Source organism: Nestor notabilis, unplaced genomic scaffold (assembly GCF_000696875.1).
Source record: "Nestor notabilis isolate BGI_N333 unplaced genomic scaffold, ASM69687v1 scaffold29913, whole genome shotgun sequence".
In the NCBI taxonomy this organism is placed as follows: domain Eukaryota; kingdom Metazoa; phylum Chordata; class Aves; order Psittaciformes; family Psittacidae; genus Nestor; species Nestor notabilis.
The window spans coordinates 1-22,975 of NW_009922866.1; the positions used below are offsets into that span (position 1 = coordinate 1).

At 43.5% G+C, this 22,975-nt stretch overlaps 1 protein-coding gene across 1 annotated transcript in view; it reads left to right on the forward strand.

Moving 5' to 3' along the window:
* Window positions 1-1,728: 1,728 nt before the first annotated feature.
* Window positions 1,729-22,975, forward strand: part of C2CD2 (C2 calcium-dependent domain containing 2) — a gene marked incomplete at its 5' end in the record, with an annotated part of 32,614 nt that continues 11,367 nt past the window's right edge. The window contains 7 exons of the mRNA XM_010011851.1: window positions 1,729-1,827; window positions 12,028-12,147; window positions 12,570-12,668; window positions 15,980-16,102; window positions 16,402-16,522; window positions 19,546-19,654; window positions 22,708-22,769. Of these exons, the coding sequence (XP_010010153.1) occupies window positions 1,729-1,827; window positions 12,028-12,147; window positions 12,570-12,668; window positions 15,980-16,102; window positions 16,402-16,522; window positions 19,546-19,654; window positions 22,708-22,769 (733 nt within the window). The remainder of the gene's footprint in view (window positions 1,828-12,027; window positions 12,148-12,569; window positions 12,669-15,979; window positions 16,103-16,401; window positions 16,523-19,545; window positions 19,655-22,707; window positions 22,770-22,975) is intronic.

A 22,975-nucleotide genomic window follows, 5' to 3' on the forward strand; every position in this document is an offset into this window, starting at 1 on the left:
GCAGGAATTCGCAGACAGGAGCTGGCCAGAGGCATGGAGTGGGCACATGTGCGGGAGCAGGGGGAAAGGGGTGAAAGCCGTGGCCCCTGACAGGGGCTTGTATGCCGATAACATTGTTCGGGCGCGGGGAACAGGAAACAATGGAAACTTCCTGGCCTGGGAGCCAGCCTGGGGCCTGCAGCCCATCCTTCGGCAAATAACTCCCAGAGCCGGGCTTCCTTCGTGTTGTCTTAGGCCTTGCTGAACCTGCGTGCATGCCAGTGTAAGGCTGAGGGCTGGCGTCCTCCAGGCAGCTTCTCGAGTATTGGTCTGTTTGCTTTTAGCCCGGGCCTGGATGGATGCACAAAATGTGCCACCCCTTCCCATCCCATTCTACCCTCTTCCAAAAGGCACATGTGCCATACTGCTTGTTGGTTTGTGTATGTCCAGGTCTAAGGGCGAGGAGGTTAGGTGGGGCTGTGGCAAACCGATTTTCTGGTCCTGAGGACTAAACCCTTTCCATGTCAGTGGAAAATGCTGAGCCTAAACTCTCTCGGAAGCGGCATGTACTCAGGCTTCTGGATTTGCCGGCAGCCCTCTTCCTGGGTTTAGGAGGTTCCTTTCCTGGCTGCCCCCGCAAGCTTTCTTCTTACGTCTCAGCGGGCGGGCTGGGGGAGAAGGAAGAGTGGGGCAGTGCCTGTGTGTGAAAGATAAGGAAAGTAGTTCAACACTTTCCAGACATCACTGTAAGTTAGGGCAGCAGAAAGAAAATACCTCATCTGCCCTTTCAAATTGCACAGCACAGCTGAGAAAAGCATGGGTTGTGCTAATAAATGAAGGTTTGCCTTGTATTTGTGGAGGATTGCCCAGACAGCTTGGGCACAGGTGCTGGGAACTGAAAGTAACTAGAAACAAGCGGCAGCTTCTCATCCATGACTGCAGACCAAAGCCACTTTGACAGGGCCACGCACACCCTCCCTCCCTGGGTGAGCAGCTGCAGCCGTCTCTTGCCATGAGTTCACTGCCTGGCACTGCAGCGTGGCATTCCTCCCGCTGTCAGCCGCCCAGAACAATGTCAGTGGCACACAGCTAATGAAATTCCTGCGTGCAAAACAGCCCTGGGTGACGAGGGAAGCGGCGCTGGCCGCTCGGTATGGGTAGCAGGTGGATGATGTGAGTGTTGATGCTTCTAAAAGCATGACCTCACTGCCAAAACAGGTATAAGCTGTCTTTTCTTTGCTGTCTGTGTGAAGACTGAGTAGCTGTCATGACTGTCTGCCGTCACCCATGAGGAAGGATTCAGAAGGGGAAGGCTTCTTTCCTCACCTCTGCAAGATGATATTTGGGTTTTCTTGGTTTTGGCAGTGCAGCTGTATTATTAGGCCAAACCAAAAACGCCTTTTAAAACTGCAGCACTGATTAATCCTTACTCAAGAAGAGCAGTTTCACTGAACTGTGGCGTTGCTCGTGGGCTTCACTCTGCACTGTGCTACGTACCTTGGTATTCTGGTACAGAGAAAGATGAGTTATGATTTAGGCCCATAGTTATGTCCTAAGTATAGGTGTTCAGGCTCTACCCTGTATTATGTAGTGAGGTGTCATGCAATTAATCCATACAAGTTTTGACATACATTTGCAGTTCCGTCTCCGGTTCTTCCAGGAACTTTACTGGCAGTGTGTTTTTATTACTTGTTTTCAAGCGATGGGTTCATCACCTAATGATGCTTCCGTTTTTCTCTTCTTTCTTAGGATTCACAGTTGCTTACATTTGAGGAAGATGGCCCGCCAGAACCGCTCGAGCTAGAAATTAAACAAGTTGTTAGTATTGTAAAGTCAGCTCAAGAAAAGGTAAACTTCAGTTTGGCTTTGTTACAGTGTACTTTTGGGCAGGAAATGTTAACTTTTCTTACTAGTGTCAGCAGGAGTTTTGTTTGTCAACACTTCTGTACCCGTGACCTAAATTTGTCAAGGCTGCTGAGAGGCTGCCTCGGTAGTGAACCTGTGCAAACTCTTTGCACTGATTCACTCCTTTTGCAAGTCATGAGCAGAATGTCCTCCAGGCTTTCTACCAAATGGGCAATAACCACGGTTATGCCAAGCTTATGGGTATGTCCTCAATGAATTAATACAGCTGCCCTCTCTCCCTGCCCCCATGATCAGTACAATGGTTCCCCAATCTATTGCTGACGTGTGGGGTGGGGATTTTGTGAAGAAGGAAAGGGAAGGGAAACTTCTCCTTTGGGACAAGAAAATACCTTTGTCTGCCTCTTGCTGTTTGTGTGGCTGATTACAGGTTTGCCTCATAAGTTGGAGCTGGTTAAGGATCAGTGGAACAGTGCAAAGTCCTGAGGGTGAAGTCTTGACTCTATTGAATCCTGTACTCAGTGAGGAGAGAATGGTCTCTTTCTTCCTTTCCACATACCCCTTTCTTCCTCTTCCCCCACTCCACATACTGCACAGTGCTTTAGTGCATGTGAAATGAAAATAAGGCAGAATGTGGCTCTTGGAACAGAGTAAACATGCACTGGAAGTAGAAAAAGAAAAGTATAAATGCTTATTGGCAGTGATACCTTTTGCATTTTTATCCTGGTGACTGAAACTGCTAGTCACATCTGAACTGGTGCTCTGCTTTAGGTACCTGCATCAAATTAGTCTAATGCTTTTCTTCTAGTTTTACTTTGTTAATTAGGTTTGTTTGTCTGATTTAGATGTTAAGCAGCTTTACTATGATTCCTTTGAAAACTATGCATGCTTATCTGCCTGGTACATATCTCATAGGCACACCCTCATTGGTGGCAGCTGGGGATTGCCAATGTGTGAAGTTGTGCACTTGTTCACGGTCTTCTTCCCCTCGCCCCTCCTGGGATTTTTCCCCTACCAGTGGTCCCTGCCCCAGCAGTGGGGCTAGAGAGACTGGAGTTGGTCGGGCTGTAGAGTAGGCACTAGTGTTACTTTGTGCCACTGGAAGACACCACAATGGGAAATTTTAAGGAGAGGCAACTGATAGGTCTAAAAGTGGTGTGCTGTATAATATGTGAAGCCAGTGACTGAGGAGATCTGCTACAAATAAAGCTAGCAACTAACAGCACAAAAATAGGTGACTTGCAGCACAGTGTCTAAAACATTGCTGGAAGGCTGGCAGGGCTGCAAGTGTGTTTGCATGGGAGGTGTCCGGGAGGTTTGGGTCTGCTGGCTGCTCTTAGCCAGCAGCAAAGGTCAGCAGGGGTGTGTGAGGCCAGCTCTGTGTTCAGAGTACTGTGCCCATGGCTGGACCATGACTAAAACCCACTTTCATCTTGCCTGTGTGCCAGAACAAAGGCACAGCGCTGCAGTCCTGGATTTCCCTGAGGTCGTGCTGTACATCTCTGCTGCAGTCTTCAGCTGACTTATATGTTGTTTAACAGTAGATTCTGCCTGCCATAGCAGTGAGGTAAGTTAGTGCCCGTGGTGCCCTGTAGGCACCTTAACCTGCTGTGGTTAAGCTTGGGCAGCAGCAGAAGGTAGCAAGTGCTGACTCCATGGGAGCCTAAGCCCAGGGAACTGTTCACTGCTGTAGGGCTGTTCTCCTGCTCTCCTCTACCTGTGGCTTTCCAGTCCGGCACCCTCGCTTGTGCAGTCCCTGGTCCTTGTCTGACCTTGGGTTACATCATTTCAGTATGTTAATCAAGCTGTTATACTGCAGCCAGCAATCTAATGTAGTTTTGCAGCAGCTTAAACCAATATAAGCACATTTAAAAATGTATTGGATTAAACCAGGTTTGCTTACGTAAAGTGGGTTTTTCTGAACTGTCTCAAAACCCATTTCCATAATCTTGTGCACAGCTGCTGGGAAAATTTCTCTGAATTATTCTTACTTTTTCAGTTAAGGTACAACCTGAATATTTATTTGGATTTCAGTGTGTAATAACCTTAGAGTGGCACTCTGATAGCTACTTTCCCTTCTTCCTTAAATGCATGCCTTTCTCTGAAACACCTCACGAGTTCTCTCTTACAGTAATTCTGTCTCTTATATATTCCTCAGGGTCCAAAGGTGGCTTTTTTAGTGCTGTTTTCTTTTAACCTCTTGCTCTTCAAGCACTTTATCTTTGCATATGAAATTGAAATCTCTCTCTGCAGCTTGTCCAAACTCAAACTTCTGATATGTATTTGTAACTCATTACTGGTATGACTGGCTCTGAATGCAGTTTGTGACCACATACTGCATGTTTACCAACGTTGTAGCATCCCACAGAGCTCTGCACTTGCTGAGGCTTCAACTGGCACAAGACTGTTGTCCTGCAGCTGATCCAAGGTGCTGCTTTACTTGTCGTCTGTATGGCAAGAGTGTATAAGTGCCTTGGTTCAGGAGCCTGGGCTTGATTTATTGCACGTTGTTTCAAATATATATTTGACCTTGCATCAGAGAGGTTGTGGTCATCAAAGGAAGTATAGGATGGAGGGTGAGAGATCAAAATAGCAGTACACATGGGATGTGTAATGCTTGAACGCAGCTGTATGCTGATAGAGCCCTGTGGTATGTCTTTTGTGGTGGGTGGTCCTCTGTCCTCTTGAATGCTGGGCCATGGGGCACAGCCAGGTGATGAGTGTGCCTGGTGCTGGGAGTGAGCCTTCTGCCTGGGAAGTCTTGCTCCAAAACAATACGGGATTGCCAGCCTGACTGTAATTATTGTATTACTGCTGACAGCCCTGTTTATCACCAGGATGCAGGCTGACATGTGCTGTCCTTAGGTATATACATACTGTTCTTGGCTTGAGGAAGCTGAAAGTTGTGAAACTGGTGTATGTTCCACAATGCAGCACTGCAGACATGGTTGGGATAGCTGCTGGTTGTCAGCTTGGCCAAAGCTGTTGTGATGGGGACAGCCTGCTCTGAGGCTGAAGGTTACGCTATACTGCTTCTTGACAAAGCCTCTATTTATGCGTCACTTTCACTCCAGTTTTGGGCCAGAGCCTAAATATATAGGATGAAGTGGCCCATTTTCATTGGTGTTGGTTGTTTTGCTTTAATAAAGTAAACGTTAAGAATATTCTTCGCTAATTCTGCCAGCCTTTCCATTACTGCAGTCTATTTTCAGAGGCTTTGAACTTCACAACAACAAAAAAGGCAACAAAAAAGATGATTCTCTTGGGAGCTTGACACAGAGGGTTTAGATGGAGCAGGCTACAACAGACACTTCCCTTCTTTTCCTGCTTCATACCTAAACAGAAAGGGGTAAAATGCCCTCAGAGTGCCATGCCATTAATGAGTGATAACAAGTTGCTGTACAAGGAATGACTGTCTTGGATCACAACAGGCAACAGCAAATGTGAAAGCTTCATGTTATTTTTCGTGTGATGGATCTTGCTGAGGGAAATGGTCGAGAGAAAGGACTGTTTTCTGGTGAGCTGTGCAGCATATCTGAAGAGCCCTTATTAACACACACAGCTGTCATAGCTTCATCTTGGTATCACTTTGCAGCCACCCTGCTGCGAGCTGGCAGCCTGTGTTTGTGCCACACTGGGGTGTCAAGGCTTCCAGTTCTACTTGCTCTGAAGCAGGTAGAGACATTGTGCAGCAACGGCTGCTTTCTGCTCTGGGAAAGACTGGTTTCTCATTGCCACTAAAACAGTACTAACTGGGATCATTCCGAGTCACCTGCGTGTGTTTATTTCTGATTATTTTTGGTGGGGTGAACTGCCCTGACCATCATGTGCAGTTTCTGTTGTCTTTAACTCCCTGTTTTGCTTGAAAAGCTGTGCTGGAGCTTTGCTGCTTTAATGCCGAGGTTTTTTTACAAGCCTAGGTGGAATCATGGCCCATGCAGCTTGTTTCTATACTAGCATAATTCTTTGTCTTTATTTACTTTTCTTCCATGGTCCTTACTGTCATATAAAGCAAATATCATGTAAATACATTGTGAAGGAATTCTATTTCCTTGGCTAAGTAAGTTGTTCCTTAAGTCTCCTTTCACAATATTGTAAGTCACTCTTGTGCACCCATTCTCTGCAGCAGCTCCAGTTAAATCTATCTACTTGAACTTGACAGCTGAAGTGGCACACAGCCCTACAGGCGAGGTCTCATGATGCAAGATTACTGCTTCTTTGTGTCTCTGAAAGTACTTTCCTGATGCATTTTAGGCTTCCAGTCTGCCTGTCTTGTGTCTGCTTCATGATGCGACTGACTTGAAGCATCCAGGTCTCTTCCTTTGGTGTTCTCCCAGTGATACGCTGCCTTTTGTATGAGTATTATTTGTTAATTCTCCTACACGCTCTGTATTTTGAGTAGCATTTCTCTTCTTTTTTTACTTTTTTTCCCATCATTTCTGTGTGATGTCCTAATCTTTCTTTATGTTGCTGCTTCCCAGCTTGCATTCCTCAGCATCACACTTTCTTTCTCTTGAGGGATTTTGAAGCTTAACTGTGCAATTGGGTTGGTGCCTGACAGACTCCTTTGTAACTTGCTTCTAGCTTTCATCTCCCTGCTCACTGTACTGTCCTCTCCCTTTCAAACAGATCCCCATTCACCTTAACGTGGGAATGATGGAGTGCAAACTTACTTATCAGTGTGGTGACCCTACTAAAATAGACAAGACAACATAATGGATCTCACCTACTTAGGAACTGAGTGTCTTGTAGAAGGAAAACAGCAGGGTGGGGATTTGTTTGTTTCAATGGAGATAATACTGGTTTGGGCACTGTCAGGTAGCCTGCCTGTCTTTCAGTTGCTGCTGCAGATGTGTGTGAGCCTCCTGTAGGTTTGTGCCACATCTCCTATCTTGGCACAGGGATCAGGGATACCTTAGCACTCCAATGGCACGATGTGCCTGTGTCTCTGCAACTGAATGTCTCTTCAAGCTACTGCCAAGCTACTGCAGCACAAACCGGGAAACCTCTCCTGCATTTTATTGTCTTCTACTGATCTCCATGTCTTCAGCTATGCTGCCTCTCAAATGGTTTGTAAAGACGTGTGTCTTTACAAACTCGCAAGTCCGTTTCTGGTATTTATTTATTTTACCCCTTTTTAAATGTAAGTACTGCTTCCTATCCTTGCTCTGTTTGATATTCACTTAAGTTGATAGGTGTATTGAAAATTCTTCCTGTCCTGTCTCCTTGCACTCTCTGCTCGTTTGTTTTATCCCGCTCCAGTCTCAAAGGAGTGGATAAATTCACCTGCTTTATCAGTTTCTGCTTTGTTTCTGTTGCTGACATGGTGACTCTCTCTGTCCTGCACTCATTCCGTCACTCACTCTGCCTTCACCCTGGTGTTTACCATGGGTTTGGAAAACTGGTCCAGGGTTGTCTCATTATATTTGCAGGCAAATTCGCTTTAATACCAGCTTCTAAAAAACCACCTCTAGCTGTGCCTGTATTAGATGCTTCTCTCCTTCAGTTTGTATGTGTCACTTGGTAGACTGCTTGGGTAAAGAGGGAATGGTGAAGAAACTAGAGAAAGCCCCTCAAGAGGTCAATGCATAGGCTCTGATAACCAAGGAAGGTCATGTAATTCTTATTCTGAACAGCTGTTGTGACTATCAAAAGGCAGAAGTTTCTGACTGGAAAGTTTTCTTACAGTTAGGTTTTAAGCTGAGCACACAAACTGTCTGTGTGGCCATTGACAAGGGAAGTTTTCCATGCCAAAAAAAAGAGCCTTCTCCTTCTCAGAGGAGTACTCCAAAACAAGCATGGAAGATTGTGGGGGTCCTAAATCTAACAGCGTACTGATCCCTACAGTTGAGATCAAGGCAGCTTTCACTGTGGCTACTTCATGGCGTATACTCATTTTCTTGCAAAAATGTTGAAGATTTGTGTTACATACTATGGAGTAACCTGCTCTTTCTGGAGATAAATACCAAGGGCAGTGAAACTTACATAAAAAAGGCAAGCAAGGCCTGTGATGCTGAGTGTTTTACACATACATGTGGTGCGGTCATGGACGGGGGAAGGTGAAGAAGTCCTTCTCTGCAGGGCTGTCAAAGCTTCCCTCTGAAGACAACGGCCCTTCACCCTCCCTTGGCCAGGGAAGGAAACTTGCTGCCACATGTGGAGGGGGGAAGGAAGAGTTACAAAAAGGCCATGCATAATACACAAATCAGTGTGTGCTAGTGCTAAAACTGAAACCTCAAGGTGAGAGGACATCATGTGTGAGGAGCAGAGGCACTCTGGTGCTCCTGGAGATGAGGCAGCTTCTGCTGCTACTTCAGGAAGGAAATAAAGTGAAATTTTGCAGCTCTGTCCAGAGGAACCACAAAGGGAAAAAGTCAAGCTATAGAGGGGGAGGGCAAAGCTGGGGGAAGGGCTTAGATAGCTGTGGGTACACAAGTTTGGACACTTGAGTTTCTCAAAAAAACGTGTCTTACTCCAACTGTATGCTTTTTTGGTCTCCTTCGTTCCTGCAGTTATTTATCTGAAGTATTTTTTTTAGGATAATTATACTAACAATTTTAGACATATATAAGCAAGGTGTGTTACAGCATCTGCATCTTGTTGGAGTTGGGTGTCCATGTCAGGCAGACGAGGAAAGGAGCCCAGCCATGTCAAGGAGTTTTGCCCCAGCAGCTCACCCACATCGTGGGCTAGTGTGGTCAGGGATGGAGGCAGGCAAGAGGAGAGGCTGGAGGGTGTTGAGGAGCTACCAAGAATAACCCTGGCACGGGGGTGATCAAGTGCCAGGAGTCAGCTGAGTGGGGGGGGTGGGGAGGGGTGGCAGAGGGCTCAGGAGGAGCAGGGTGCAGCACCAGAGGAAGGGCTGAGAATCCCTTCTATGGGAGATCCCCAAAGTGCATGGAGAGACCTTGGCTGGGGTCGGGGTGTTTGTGCCAGGGGAGGCGAGAGCTGTGGAGGCGCTAGTCCTGCTGGTGGGAGAGTCCTGGTTTCTTTGTGCTTTTACTTCATCCTTCAGCACATTCATGTGCTCATCCTATTTCTAATTTAGGAGGTCTTGCTTGTCCAGAGGTAAGATAACAGAAGAGAGCAGGGTGTTCCCTCTCTGGGAGTCCACAGTTAGCCAACCACAGCTTCTGTGTGGTGCTGTAAGGGCCTAATTTTTAAGGATTAGTTTGCTATAAGAATGCCAGGTTTTCTAGACTCTAAACCACAAAGTATTGATGACTGGGGATGATCGTGGTAAGGAGGGGTGGGAGAGAAAGATGAGAAAGATAAATGAAGATGAAGAGCAACTCACTTCCCATCAGTTCAGGTGCTACTGTTTCTTGTGAACATGTATCCTTCCTCTTCTCTCACAACCAGAAAAGGGTGCTTTGCCCGAGCCTCCCTTCTCCTGCTCTTCATCTATGCAGAGAATCATAGAATCATAGAATGGTTTGGGTTGGAAAGGACCTAAAGATCATCTAGTTCCAACCCCCCTGCTATGAGCAGGGACACCTCACACTAAACTGTGTCGCCCAAGGCTCTGTCCAGCCTGACCTTCAACACCTCCAGGGTTGAGGCATTCACAACTTCCTAGGGCAACCCATTCCAGTGCCTCACCACCCTCACTGTAAAGAACTTCTTCCTTACATCTAATCTAAACTTTCCCTGTTTAACGTCATTAAAGAAGAAAACGAGTTTGAAGAAGCAGGTTGGTTGTGGGCATGGAAGAAGAGGAGAGTAGCACAGGAAGTCTCAGTATTTTTCTTCATGTGACTGTTCTGGGGAAAATGGGCTACCTATTTCTTCTCTGGTCTATCACAGTCATCCGCTACACTTCTAAGGGAATGCCACTTGAAATGGGAAGCAGCAGTTGCAGTTTCTTTAATCAGCTTCTCACCACATGTGGCAGTATCCTAGATGAAAACAGAATTGCTTTCTCTTCAAATTCTAGCCCAGAATTTATTTCTCTTAGTATTCTGACTCCAGAACAACGGGATTCTGCTGATATAAAGGCATATTATTTTTCATTAACAAATGTGGAACCACTCCTTTTTCTGACTGGATTAAAAATTAGACCTGTCTACCTGAAGACCGCAGTTATTTTATTTAAAGTGAGGGGAGAAGGGGAGTAGGACTCTTCTGACAAGGTGTAGGAAGAAGAATGAAAATTGCCCTTCCTGCAGTGTCTGTTTCCATCCTTTACTCAGAAGTAAACATAATTATGAAGAAAGTGGCACATGAAAACACGATTAAGAAGAAAGTGTCACATTAACTCATCTACCAACTCTCCTGCCACACTTTTTTAAGCAGTAATCAGCAGTGTATATCTTGGTCTTAGACATCCAGAAATTCCAGACTAATAGCTTTGCATCACATGTGCAGTGAGTCCAATATGCACTGAACTCCTATGCATGTGTGGATGAAATGTGCAGGGGTGATAAACACACTACATTTAGGACATGCATGTGTCAGCAGCTTTTGCATCAGACCTGTCCATTCCCTCTTCTGCCTTTGAAAAAGAGGGAAGAGCCTGTTCATTTTCAAAGTGTTCAAAGAGCCACCATGCGAATCCATCCTTGTGAATGAAAGGAGCGATTCTGTGTTTCAACTCAGCTTCTGAGTTGAAAATACAATATGCACTTGAGTTGAAAATAGAATAAAATAAGCACTTAGGCTCTTTGGTCTTGTTAGCTATTAAAAATGCTTTAAAATCATTTATGTGATATCACACTAGGGGTGCTCATGTCGATTATGTGGGATTAAGGGTCAAAAATAATTTCCAAAGGGATTTAGACTTTGGGGGAGAGGTGAAGGAAACTGATTTGTCCGCTTCTAAACTACAATTTGCAGAAGACAAACTTGAAAAGGCAAATCTTGTTGCTTATGGGTGTGGTTGGGATTTTTATTCACCATGTCCACCTCCTCCCCCTGCTCTTCAGTAATTAAGTCTTCACCTTAATGGATGTGCTCTGAAGCCCTTGATAACGCTCTGGTTCTTCTTAAAAATGTATTCTGTAGAGCCCAGGGAGATTAAATGTATTTAAGGAGAGACTGATAAAGATCTTCCAGAAGGTACTTGATTCATTTTAAAGCCTTCAGCATCAATCCCAGTGCTCATAAGTGAAGCAGTAAGTGCACAAACATAATTTAATAGCATGCATGCGGAGTTTGTGTCAACAAATCTTGCAGCAAGTTATTTGTCTGCGCATTGCATTAACCTGGTTAACTTTGTCTGAGTCAGCCTAAGGAGGGCTCAGATACCCTTTCCAACAGTGGAGATGTGGGGACAGTAATCGCAGAGGAAGAGTGACAAACAGCTGTCTTCAGCCACTGAAGCTGTTTGCAAAGTGAGCTTCCCTCCGGTGTCATGAGCCATTTCTCACTTCTGTACCTGGGGCTTTTCTGTGCCACCAGGTGCTTTCTGCACGCTCCAGGAATTTTGCAGCTCCAGCAACTCAGATGGTTTGCAGAGGAGAGGGAGGAAAAAACACTTAGTGTTTGTAAACTCAGTATGATAACAAGTTAAATTACTGCTTTCAAAGGTGAGGGAGTGTACTGAGCGAAGTCTATTACAATTGAGTGGCATACACTTTTCCCAGACATTTAGGTAAATCACCAAATTTCAGGGCCTTTCTTGGTCTGTTCAAAGACTTGAATAAACTTTTAAAGTTCCCACCCCACTGGGAACTGAAATTAATCAGACAAAATCCTCTTCTACAGCAGCAGGGTTATGCCAAAGTTTCACATTTGTAGGATACTGCTAAACCAAGTACTGTTTGGTAAAACCATCTGTTCTATGGTAGGCTATTTAGTTCAGAGCAGGAGAGCGAGAAAAAACTTCTTCGTCTCCCTTACGCAAAATTGTGATCATTGAGCTTTTAAAACACAGGAGGATTTGTCAGGGGAGGAGTTAGTTTTGAATTGGGTAACAATACAAAAGACATTTTGGAAAATACCAGAATTTCCAGGTATTAAATTTCACGTCCAGAAGTGAACACTTGAACTACAGTTTGTAGAAGGTACAGAAGGGGGTAGGGGTGTTTATAAAACTGCTTAGAAATCTCTCACCTACAGAATTTAGCATAATTCTGGTAAAGTGCTTCCTTCTCTTAGTTCCTTTCCTGCTTTCAACAGACCTTCTTTTGAAGACTAATTTGTTTTTTCCTTTCTTGCCTCTTCCCATGCCTTTCATTTCATTAGGTGGTTTCTTGCAATGTTGTGGGAGATTCCATTAAATTTGTTGTCACTGTCTCACCCACTTCGTCCACGGCTGCAGAAGGTCAGCCGTACAGCGTGAAATTGTCTCCACTTCACTTGCAGGTAAAGTGTTCAGTGTTGTTCTCCCTCTTCCTGCTTTTGTTACACCTTAACCAACGGCTGAGCTGAACCTCCTGTTTGCAGAATGCACACAAGATCATGTTAACTCTGGTAGAATGTTTATTAATACTACAGTTTTCCTCTGGAGCAAATGATAAATTCGTAAATTAAGCTGCCTTTTTAGGACACTGTGGATAAGTAGCACATTGGGTAGACTGCTTGAATGTGTAGAACAATACCCCTTTTTTGACTAGTAAGTACTCTCAAAGCTTAAATAACTTGTGCCTTCTTAGACTGTCACTTTGAATTTACTCACTGAGAAACTGGTCTCATTCTTCCTTTGGCAAGCCTTAGTATGGAGCTTGACCTGCAATTTTTTTATAGGACACCAGAACACTCTCTAATAACCGCTTTCGTATCCGCAGCTTCAGCTCTATGTGAAAGATGGAGGAGAAGATGTCAAGGTTGACTGGTTCCTCATTAACACCAGTGAAACCAACTTTGAGATCCAGCCACTGCAGGAGGTTAGTCAGTAGATTTTATTTGCTGTAATGGTTGAGAAGATGTGTCTCCATCCCTTCAGTGCAAAACTCAGTGTAATGCTTTCGGTTAGCAGTAGAGGTATCTAGGAGCTAATGTATCAGGTGAGGCTGGAAGAGCAAAAATGTCCGTTGCCTGCCTTCAATAGAAGCATGGGGCAGTTACCTGTCGGTAGTGCTGTCTTGAGCTGCTTCAGTGAAATCTGCTATGGCTCATCCAGCAAAACTCTATCTACATCTCTGAAATCTAGAAGCATTTCTCAAGATTACTGAAGCATTACAGATAAACCAGGTCTGTGTTTGACAGGCAAATGAGTTTGCAAACATTCTTCATCCACGTTCAAAGGTGTGAAAAATGTCTTTTCCTAAATACCTTCTCTCAGAGCACTTCTGAAATAATAATAATAGAAAAAACAATTGTAATGGTATTCCCATCAAGGTAGTTACAAAATTGCCCCTTCTTTAACTTGAATCAGTTTTGAAATTAGGCAACAATAGTTCTGAAACAAATCTGAAAAAATACAGTTATGTAAGGAAATGATGGATGATATAAAAATATCTTGATGCTTTTAGAATCGTGCCTTGTCTTAGTACATAAACACTGATTCATTAAGGATTTTTTTCTTTATTTTTTTATTGGGACATCCCCTGAAAGATTTCCTTCATGACTGAGACTCTCTTCTGCCTTTGACTCTTTGCAATGTCTGGGGATTTTTGGCACAAACATGGTGACTTAAGCCTTTCTTACAACAGAGAGTGAAGACTTGATTGTGTTTTGTGAAGCTGGTTTTCTGAATGAAGGCCTCATTAAAAAATAGGTTTATTGTACAGTAAAGCTGCTTCTGAAGCCCTTGTACTAAGTGACCTGGAATTGTCATAATTTATGACTACAGTTTTTAAACACAGAAGTGTGAAACTCATAACTCATCTGAAGACAGATGACTCTTTCGAAGTGTGTTTTAATGTAGTCTTACTGTGCACACGTAGCAGTGTAATGACCTTCATGTATTGGGGTGGCATGCTGATTATCCACATATTGAACAGTCATTAAGTACTTACTGACAAATGCAGATGACTCTGGTACAGTCAGTGGACTTCACAACCTGCTTTTTGGGAGATGCCGGGGTTTCAAAGGAGTTGCAACTTGCTGTGCTTTGCCACGTTCTTAAAATGAGCCTGTTAAGTTTTTAATAGTTAGGGGGTTTATTTTCACTTCGAAGTTTCTATTAGCACGTAGGGAAGAGGGAAGGCAATAAAAAGAGAGCTAAAGCCTGTGAGCAACCTACACTTTGGAAATTGCTTCTGCTCCTAAACTTAAATGTCAGCTTTTGTGCCATTTCTTCTTTCGGAAACAATATTGTGTGTACAAATAAGAACCTTTAACTGCTTGTGATCATCTACACAGTGGTTTTGTCTTCAGTCAAACACAACCTATTTTCTGTTGATAATAGCTGGGTGAACCTGAGTTGCATTGGGCAACGTGGCTGACTGGCAGGGCTTGGATTTACATGCAGTGACTTCATGTCTTGGTGTGCCCCAAGCTGGGTAGCTGCCTGTATGCCCTTAGCACATCTCAAACCCAGAGTAAAACATCTTCTCTTAAGCCTTTTTGGTTGGCAGTTAAGCCATTATGGCTTGCCTTTTAGAGCGTGTTGTGATGGAACATGTTGTATGTTTTGAACTACAGGGACCTGTCATCAAAGGGCAGTTAGGTAAGAAGGCAGTGAAACAGGATTTTTGTACACAACATTCCTGGGATTTTTATGAAACACGCTATATGTTTCTGTAACACTTGAGTAATTGGGAAAGAGCTGTTATTCCAAATCTATTTGATCTGTTGTGCAAGCTGGAAGCATACTTGTAGGAGTGCAGAAGTCATTGTGTGATCGATCATTCCTCTACACGTAAGAAAAGACTGAGGCTTTTGAAATGACTTACTGCTTCTTGTGCTGAGAGCTCTCTGTAACGGAGGAGCATGGTGCAGGGTGTCCAGGGTGGCAGAGCAAACCCTGCGCAGAGATGCAGTTGTTTGAGGCTCCAGCTGTTGCTGCCTCGCAGCTTTGATGTGCTGCGTGGCTGCACTGGTGTGGGTCAGGTGGTGCTGAAAGCTGGTGGTACACAGACACAGTGTTATCAGAGCAATCTACCAGGATTAGGCCTTCAGTCCCCCTTTTGATCTCCCTGCTGGTGCACATTGGGTGTCCTTGTCACCAGTGTGCCTTGTCTTTGCAGCAGGGCCTCACTTGTTGGCCATAGCACACCAGTTGCCGGCATTCTCCCATCAGACAGCAGCATACTGAAGTGTACCTTTTTTCTGCTTTGCATTCTCCAACTATTCTGTATCTGGACCTGAAAATTAGTTCCCTTTCTTTTAAAGCCTTGTTCTGGAATAGTAAAGTCTGTCAGGTGTGATGTCAGGTGAGAAAAGACGGATGAGTCCCCTGTGGTTCAGGTCAGACTTTTTTCTCCTACTTCAATCTTCCCTTTAGAAAAGAAACCTCACTGAGATTTCTCCTCTGCTACCCTCAGAGCAGTCGGGTATCAGGCTGCCCTTTCTGTGATAGCTTAATTTAAAAATGTACTCCCTCTAGGGAGCTGAGCAGAAGAGACTTTATGAGGAGTGTGACAGGGGAAGCAGGCTTTGTACACCTTACAATTAATCATGTGAAACAAAATCTGTGGTCTGTTCTGATCCCTCAGAGACGGTGGTGCCAAGCTCAGATTGCCATGAGATTTTTGAATGGATAGACGTATGAGCCGGTCCCCCAGAGCAGCATGACTATCTGTCCATACAGTGCACTTTTCAGGAAGGTTGAACACCTCCAAGAGATGTTACAATATTTTTTTCCAGTGCAGCACAGGATTTGCTGCTTCTCAGCTGTTACAAGCTGGCATAACTCCCATTAAATCAGTGGAACGGGGCTGATCTGCTTATCTGATGACCTGATCTGCTTTCTTGGTGGAGTGCAAAGCAGCACAAAAACTTTAAAACGTCATCATAAAATGTAAACTGATAATGAAGCTTCTGGTTTTGTGGCTAATAGCTGTGCCTTCCTAACTCTCTGAACAGCATGTGGCTTTTTCAGTGTATATTTCCAGTTTATTGCATAATATAGAAACGTAACTAATTATTTGCATGATCTCTTGTTAGATTTTGTTGTTAGCAATAGAAACCATGTCTCTCTCTGACAAAGTTAATGTTCAGTAGCTTTGGTGGTTTACGTATACCAGATTAATATTTGCCTTAACATCTTTCTTCTGAGTTTTAAGAAGCATGATTGATTGTTTCCTCTTAGGGACAGACAGCAGGGCCATGTGCAATATCTGAAACGCTCAGAGATGTTTTGAAGAACCTCTTTAGCTCAGTTTCTCCATCTGTAGTGTTGAGTACGAGGCCTACAGATATAAAGGAGGTTCAGGTAAGTTTAATTCCTAAATCTTTTGAGAAGTGTCCTTCTGCTTAGTGTTTCTATTACATATTCATGACTCACAAGTCAGTAAGTTTAACACCGTTTGGTGATCAGAAACAACTGGAATGTATTCTTTAAAACAACATAGCCTTTGGCAGTGAAGGTTTTGTGATCTTAACTCCCGGGTGGATTATCTGTTGATGTTACACCCTATCGCATGTTTGCTTCTCTGTATCAATGTGACAGAAGTTAAAAGTATTTGGTGTTTGCATATGTGCGATCCCTCTTGCTCTGCTTGCTTTTCACAGAATGTACAGAACGTAAGCCTTCTCCCTCAGGGCACTAGTCCTCCTAAGCCTCCAAGGGCTCATGAACTCAAACTGCTGGTGAAGAACATCGCGGTAAACCTAGCTGATCACAGTGCTGCAGGTAACGTAGCCCATGCGTTGCTGCTCATTTTCAAACAGGTTTTTTTTTTCCTTTTGGATGAAATGATCTGGAAGTTCTGGGTTACAACCTTCTCTCAAAAGAAGATGTAATAAATTGCTGCACTCTCAGAAACAGGCTTAATCATGTTTGTACAAAACTGTGTACGTTTTGATTTATTTGAGTATTTAAACACCTTGATCTTCTTGTAAACAAATCCATCATTGTAGAAAGCAAATTGAAATGAGCATGTTTATAAAGTTGGTTGATTATTTTCTGGATTTTAGTTTTAATTTTAAAAGTTATCAATTTGGGGTGTGCCCAGGATGAGGGGCTCAAATCCACCTCTCCATTAACTGTTAGCAATGACATTGGTTTGGTTCAATGCTACCGTATTTTTATAGCTGCTTTACGTTCGAGCAACTTGCTGATTTATCTAAACCTCTCCTCCTCTATGTAAACTCTCCTCAAAGGTGATGTTTTGTTGTCAGGGATTTTTTCCCCCTAATAAACTACCTCTGCAGGTAGGGGAGGGAATACCTCTTGCAAGAGGAAGACAAAGCCAAAATGGCGGTCACTGCGAGGCTGCAGCGTTGGTTTTGGAAAGGAGCACCAAGCCTGTCTCACAAGTATTCAGACTTCACATTCAGGCATGTGCCCGTCACTAATTGAGCCACGAGCAAGCATGTTTCAGATTTTGTCAGCGGAAATACGAATTCGAGGCTCTTTTATTTACAGTCACAAAACAATTCTATAACAGTCTTTTTAATGGAAGCTTGTGGCTGCTAAATTGGGCAGGGCACTAGTTTTGGATAAATATATCCTACTTGCTCTACTCCTTTTTTATAGTTAGATGTAATAGGCTTTTGCCCTGGAGTCTTGCGTAATGCTGCTTTGCTCATCCTGGTTGGAAGTGAGTCCTCTAAAACTTTCTGCAGACTGTTTTTGTAAAAACAAACTATTTTTAAAGCAGTTCTGGAACTCTTTGCAGTGAAATGTCCTAGATAAATAAAACTGCTGGAAACTGTAGACTGCAGGAAAGCTAACTCAGAATTTGTACTACTCTACAATTTTGTAGTGCAAACTAAACTTTCAAAAGAGCAGGTCATTTTGTCTGCCTTTAAAAGGCTTGAGGTGAGATACCTTTGTGTGCATACAGTGCATGCAACGAAGATTCATCATATGGGAAACCTCTCTGCCCCCTGCCCGAAAATGAGAGGAAAGAGGACAATTGATGTGCTCTGCTTTGGGGACTCAGATATTGAAAGGCAAAATCCACATTTGCTATCCTAAAAGGAGATGGAGGGAATTTTGCTGATTCCCTAGCAACTCTGGGAGCATAAATGCTTTGGAACTGAGCATGAGAAATAAAGCTTCACAGTGGGATTTAGTTGGTACACTTGAAATCCAGTGGGAGTACTGCACAGCTGGGAAGATGCTAGCTTCTGAACATAGCTTGCCACCCTTTAATTATTGTTCTCTTAACCTGGCCTTGTCTTGCAGCAATAATTAGTTATCCTGTTGCAACTGTGAGACTCAGTAAGAGTGTGCAATATTGCAGGCTAACCTGCATGGATATATAGGGGGTTGGGGAGTGGTGGTTTGTCTGTCTTGATCATTATCATCCTATAAACCATGGATGCTAACATGGTTTCTAGAAGCTTGTGGCTTTCCTATATAGGTATGTTGGTTCAACTGGTGAGTAACCAGTAGCAGAACTGGTCTCTGCTTATGGGCTGTGCCCATTGTTATCTCCTTAGTTTGTGTATGTAAACAAAGATTATCCTAGATTTAGTACTGTATGGCCCACAGTGCATCATCTAGGGCAAAAATTACTTCTGCTGTTCAGGAAAAAATTGTTAGTTGTGTACACCAGGGCAGAAATGCTGAAATACCATGTTCAGTGTCAGTCTGTCAGTGGCTTTAGTGTAATTTCAGGCAGAGCTATGCAGGTGGTGCTGAGCACTGCTGGCAGCAAGAGCAGGCTGCAGAGACATATGGCTGGGTTAACAGAAAACCTCCCCAAGTTCATTAACTCAGGCTCAGCTCACTGTGGAAGCAGCTAAAGTGCTTACTCCAGGGTTAGCTTGGATCCCAAATAAGCCGCGTGTACATAGTGCTTTGTCTCCTCTAATAACCTTGCCAGGCCTAAGCTGTTTCTGTGTCTGAGACAGGGCTCGTCACAGCCCCAGTGCACCACCAGAGGACCACTGAGAGGTGATGGTAGTAAATAAAAACCTAGATTCTTCTGGAGAACTGGAGGCAGCATATCTTTTGTTCGCTTTACACACAGTCAGTACTGACCTTTTTGCTGCTTTCCTTGGTATTTTGGAACGCTGTGACTGAAATGATTTCTGATGCTGTGAGAGCCATAGAAAATAGATTGTTTTAAGAACACATTGTGCAAACTATTTCCCCTTGGAGCAGCAATATAACTGCTCTAATATGCCAATTTGCCATGCTATCAAACTCCAAGATCAAGGTAGAGATAATTCTGCACCAGTACTCTAAAATACAGTGAAGTTGTTAAAAACCACAGTCTGCAAAGCCAGTGTTAACTAACACTACTGTCATCATTCACTTGCTAGCAGAAAGATCTTGCTTTGATGTCCAAAGAAACCACTGTGAGTGTGGCCAGTAGGAACTTCGAAAACCTCTGGGGTTTTTAAAGCAGCTGAAAGCAACTCCTCACCTCACATCCACACCACCACCTCCCTGCTGTCCACTTCTGTCTCCCCATCTTTTTTGATATTTTTATGCCTGCAGGTTTTTTTCTTCATGCCAGAATTTAAGTCAGGTCGTCATGTTTCTCACTATGTAGAAGAGTGCATAAGACAATCTTGCCCATTGCCATTAATGTAGATGGTACATAAACTGAGGGAATCAGTTTATTCTGTGTTAGTGTTGGAATAGTCTGTTCAAAAATGCAGTATGCAAGGAAGGGGGTTCTTTACTTTCTTTTGTAAGTGTGCCTCTTGATGATGAAAATTTGAGTAACTGGATATTGATTTTTCTTGCCCTTACAGGCAGCACAAACCTTGTGTGTATAGCTCAGTTGAATGACCCTATGCAGAAGTTTTCCAGCTCTGTAGCCAAAAATGCTGCAAATCCCTTTTGGAAGGAAGAGTTTATCTTGTAAGTAACTTTCCTACTGAGAATATTTTTACAGCAAAGCATCTTTTTTTACTTAAACTATGTGAGGTTTTTGAGAGAAGAATGGCATTTTGAAATACTCCAATCAGGTGACCTCAGAGAAATCTGGAGCTGGCAGGGACTCCAGGATATCTAGTTACCCTCTGTATGGATATGAGATCAAATAGGTGTCTACGTCTTCCCTGGTAGATACCTGATTCTAGTAAATGACAGCAGTAACTGGCATAATAAATCACCCTGTGCTTTCATACAGTGCCAAAAGTATGTTAGCAAGGTTTTGAAGTCACTTTACCTTGAAAACTGCATTTGAGGAAATCTGATGTGTCTCCGTTCTCTCCTGAGTGGGAAACATAAATGTGCAAAAAAACAGACTATCTAAAAGAGTGATGACTGTGATTACAAAGGGAATGCAAAACTAACTAGATTTTTTTCTGTAGGACAAAAATGGGACTTTTGGCAGCCTCCATGGTATTCTGTGATTCATACAGCTTCTGTAAATAAGGTCAAAAGTGAGGAGTTCTAAAACTATTTTCATTTCCACTTTCTAGCAGCAGAGCACAAGTATCTGGATGCTGCCGTACTGTATGAGTTGAAGAAGGGGGGGAATCACTGGTGGTGGTGTGTATCAGGGGGATGTTTTTATATTGGCTTTAAACACATGCACAGGCAGGCAGAAGCACCTTCCCAGGGTAACGGGGTAGAGATGCTGCCATACAACATACTGCAGATACTGCTTTCATTTTTTTTCTACCACATTATTAAGGTGAGAGGCAATTCATGCACAGTGGAGTCTCTGTAGCTTTCCTCTCCTACCTCAGTTCCATTTTGCTCTACAAATACATATAAAAAGTATATATTTCAGAGAGTCATGCTGCTTGGTTTTGTGTAATGTTTTTATTCCCTCTAGTCACAGCCTGGCATCTACTGTATCTGTTCCTTCTCTTGCAAAGCAGAGGCTTAGCTCACAAGGAACTGAGCATGTATTCAGACCTGTGCCTGTCTGTGCTGAGTGCTCTTTACCTCAAGGAGTGGTGTGCACTTGTGCATCCTCCTTCTCAATTTGAAGGGGGATTGAGCATGCAGTGCACACATCTTTTTCTGCCTCCTCAGCTCAGTTTGCTGGACTTCAGCTGCGAGTTTTATGGAGTGTGCACTGCAGAAACAGGAGAATTGAGGGAAGAAGCGACAGGGGCTGCTTGATTTGAAGGAAGATGCCAGGACCAGTCATCACAGATTGTACAGGACTTGGAGAATACCAGATCTCTCTGCATGTGTGCCAGGGGCAGAGGTGATTAGAAGTCCCTATGGTCAGCAAAAGAAACATAATATTGTAGAATAATGCTGAAAGGCCTCACCTTTTTAAGTGCTCTGATAGGTATGTACACCTGGTCCTTATCCTGCTGTCAAGTGGAAAACCATCTAGGAAGCTCTCTTCCTTCAGACACTCGTAGTTCAGTAACTTAAAAGGTCTGATTTTAGTTATGAGGACCTACAGCTTTTATGGAAAACCACAAATCAGACAACATTCTTCTGTGACAGTGTGCTGCATTGCCATCAAGACGTTAGGATTAACAGGATGTTGATTTCTTTTTCGCAGTGGGAGGGAAAAAGTTGCCCTTCTGTAGCAACTTTCTATTCTGGAGTATTTCAAAGTGCTTCAGCCACTGGGTCTGTGAATCACTTCAGCCATCTGTTGGTAGAACAGCATCTGTGCTTGGTGTTGCAGAGCAGATATGTACCCAGCAATTCCCACAGGAAGTTTGTAAGAATAGTACCCTTTCCCACTGAAAGTGCAGAGAGAGGGCAGGCAGGATGTGATTAAGTTGACTGGAATTTGGCCTTGACACTAGAGATAATGCTGGGTTTTCCATGCTGCTTTTCTGAAGCGCATTAGGTAAGCTTGGGGACTTTTAGAGATAGGTGATCAGGATTTGGCTGCATACCTTCTTTCCAGTTCACATCCTCCCCCCTTTTCTTTCTTCAAAAACAAAAATAACCACCAGTCTGAAGAGCAGTGTACTCAGCACCATACTGGGCTCTGCTTTAGCTTCTTAAGAAGAGCAGCAATAGTACCATCAAAGTGCTTCCTTTCAAGTGTTGGAGGTGCAGGAGGCAGTGGTAGTGGCAGGGAAAAGCTTAAAACCTGCTGCACAGATGATGTCCCACAGCATCTAATGGAGGTGGGATGCCAAGATCACACCATCCTGAAACACAGACGTACAAAAATAAAATACATATATGTGTGGCCTTAGGATTTTTGGCAGAACACCTACCGAGAAAGTTGTAAGTTTATAATAACAAGCATTACTGAAAGGTTCCTCAGTAGGTACCTTGTTTGCTTCACTGGCTAAATTAGACAAAAGGTTTTGTACCTGTTGTCTCATCTGCCTTATCAAGTACTGCTTGTGCCAGTAACTCGTCTCATAGTTCACACTGGTTTTGACACACAGACACAGAAATTGGTTCTTGTTACCTTGTAACATCCTTGAGTCTTATTTTGGAAAAGTAATACTGACTCTTCATGTAAGACTGTAACTGCTTTTATTTACTTGCATATATCCTGCTCTTGCAGAACACTATCCTGCTTTGACAGGATACCCAACAGCTATGAATGGGTTGTTGATTGATCCTGTTCCAGCATCTTGACTTACAAATTTGATCCTGCCAGGAAAAAAATAGCTTCTTGGTGCTGTGGTTTAGCAGTCAGACCGGGAATCATCATCAGCTTGAAGGGCAGTGTTTGTCAACTACTGGGGAGAAAGAGAGTCTCTTTGAAATTTTAGGAAATTGAGCTTGTACAACAGTGTTGGAGGGAACCAGGCCATGGTTTTCTTACTATGATCCCTTTAGTCAGTCTTACTTGAGGACAGAAAGATGCTATACATGTGTCCTGGTCAGCAAGTTGTACTGCCTGGCTTAGTGTGGGCATAGAAAAGTTAGGGTGTTGGCAACCAGAACAGGAATAGGGAAGACCTAAGTGGGAAAGAAAACCTGATTGACTGCAAAGACCTAACATAGTTTCATTTATTTCACAGTGAACTAAGTGCCAAATCAAAATCATTGCAACTGCAAATAGCAGAAGATGGAAAGCTGGATAGTAAGTATTAAACCTGAATTACTTTGCATGATCACATTGTGAGTTAAACTTTGATATAAATTGTCTTTTATTTCTAGCCGGCTTTATAGCCAAACACAAAACTGTCAGATTTCTGAACCTGCATTACAGTTTAGATGCCTTCTGCTGACTTGACCAGGTAGTGAACTTGGGTATGCCTCAAGCATGGATCTAGGCGGTCCTTAGGG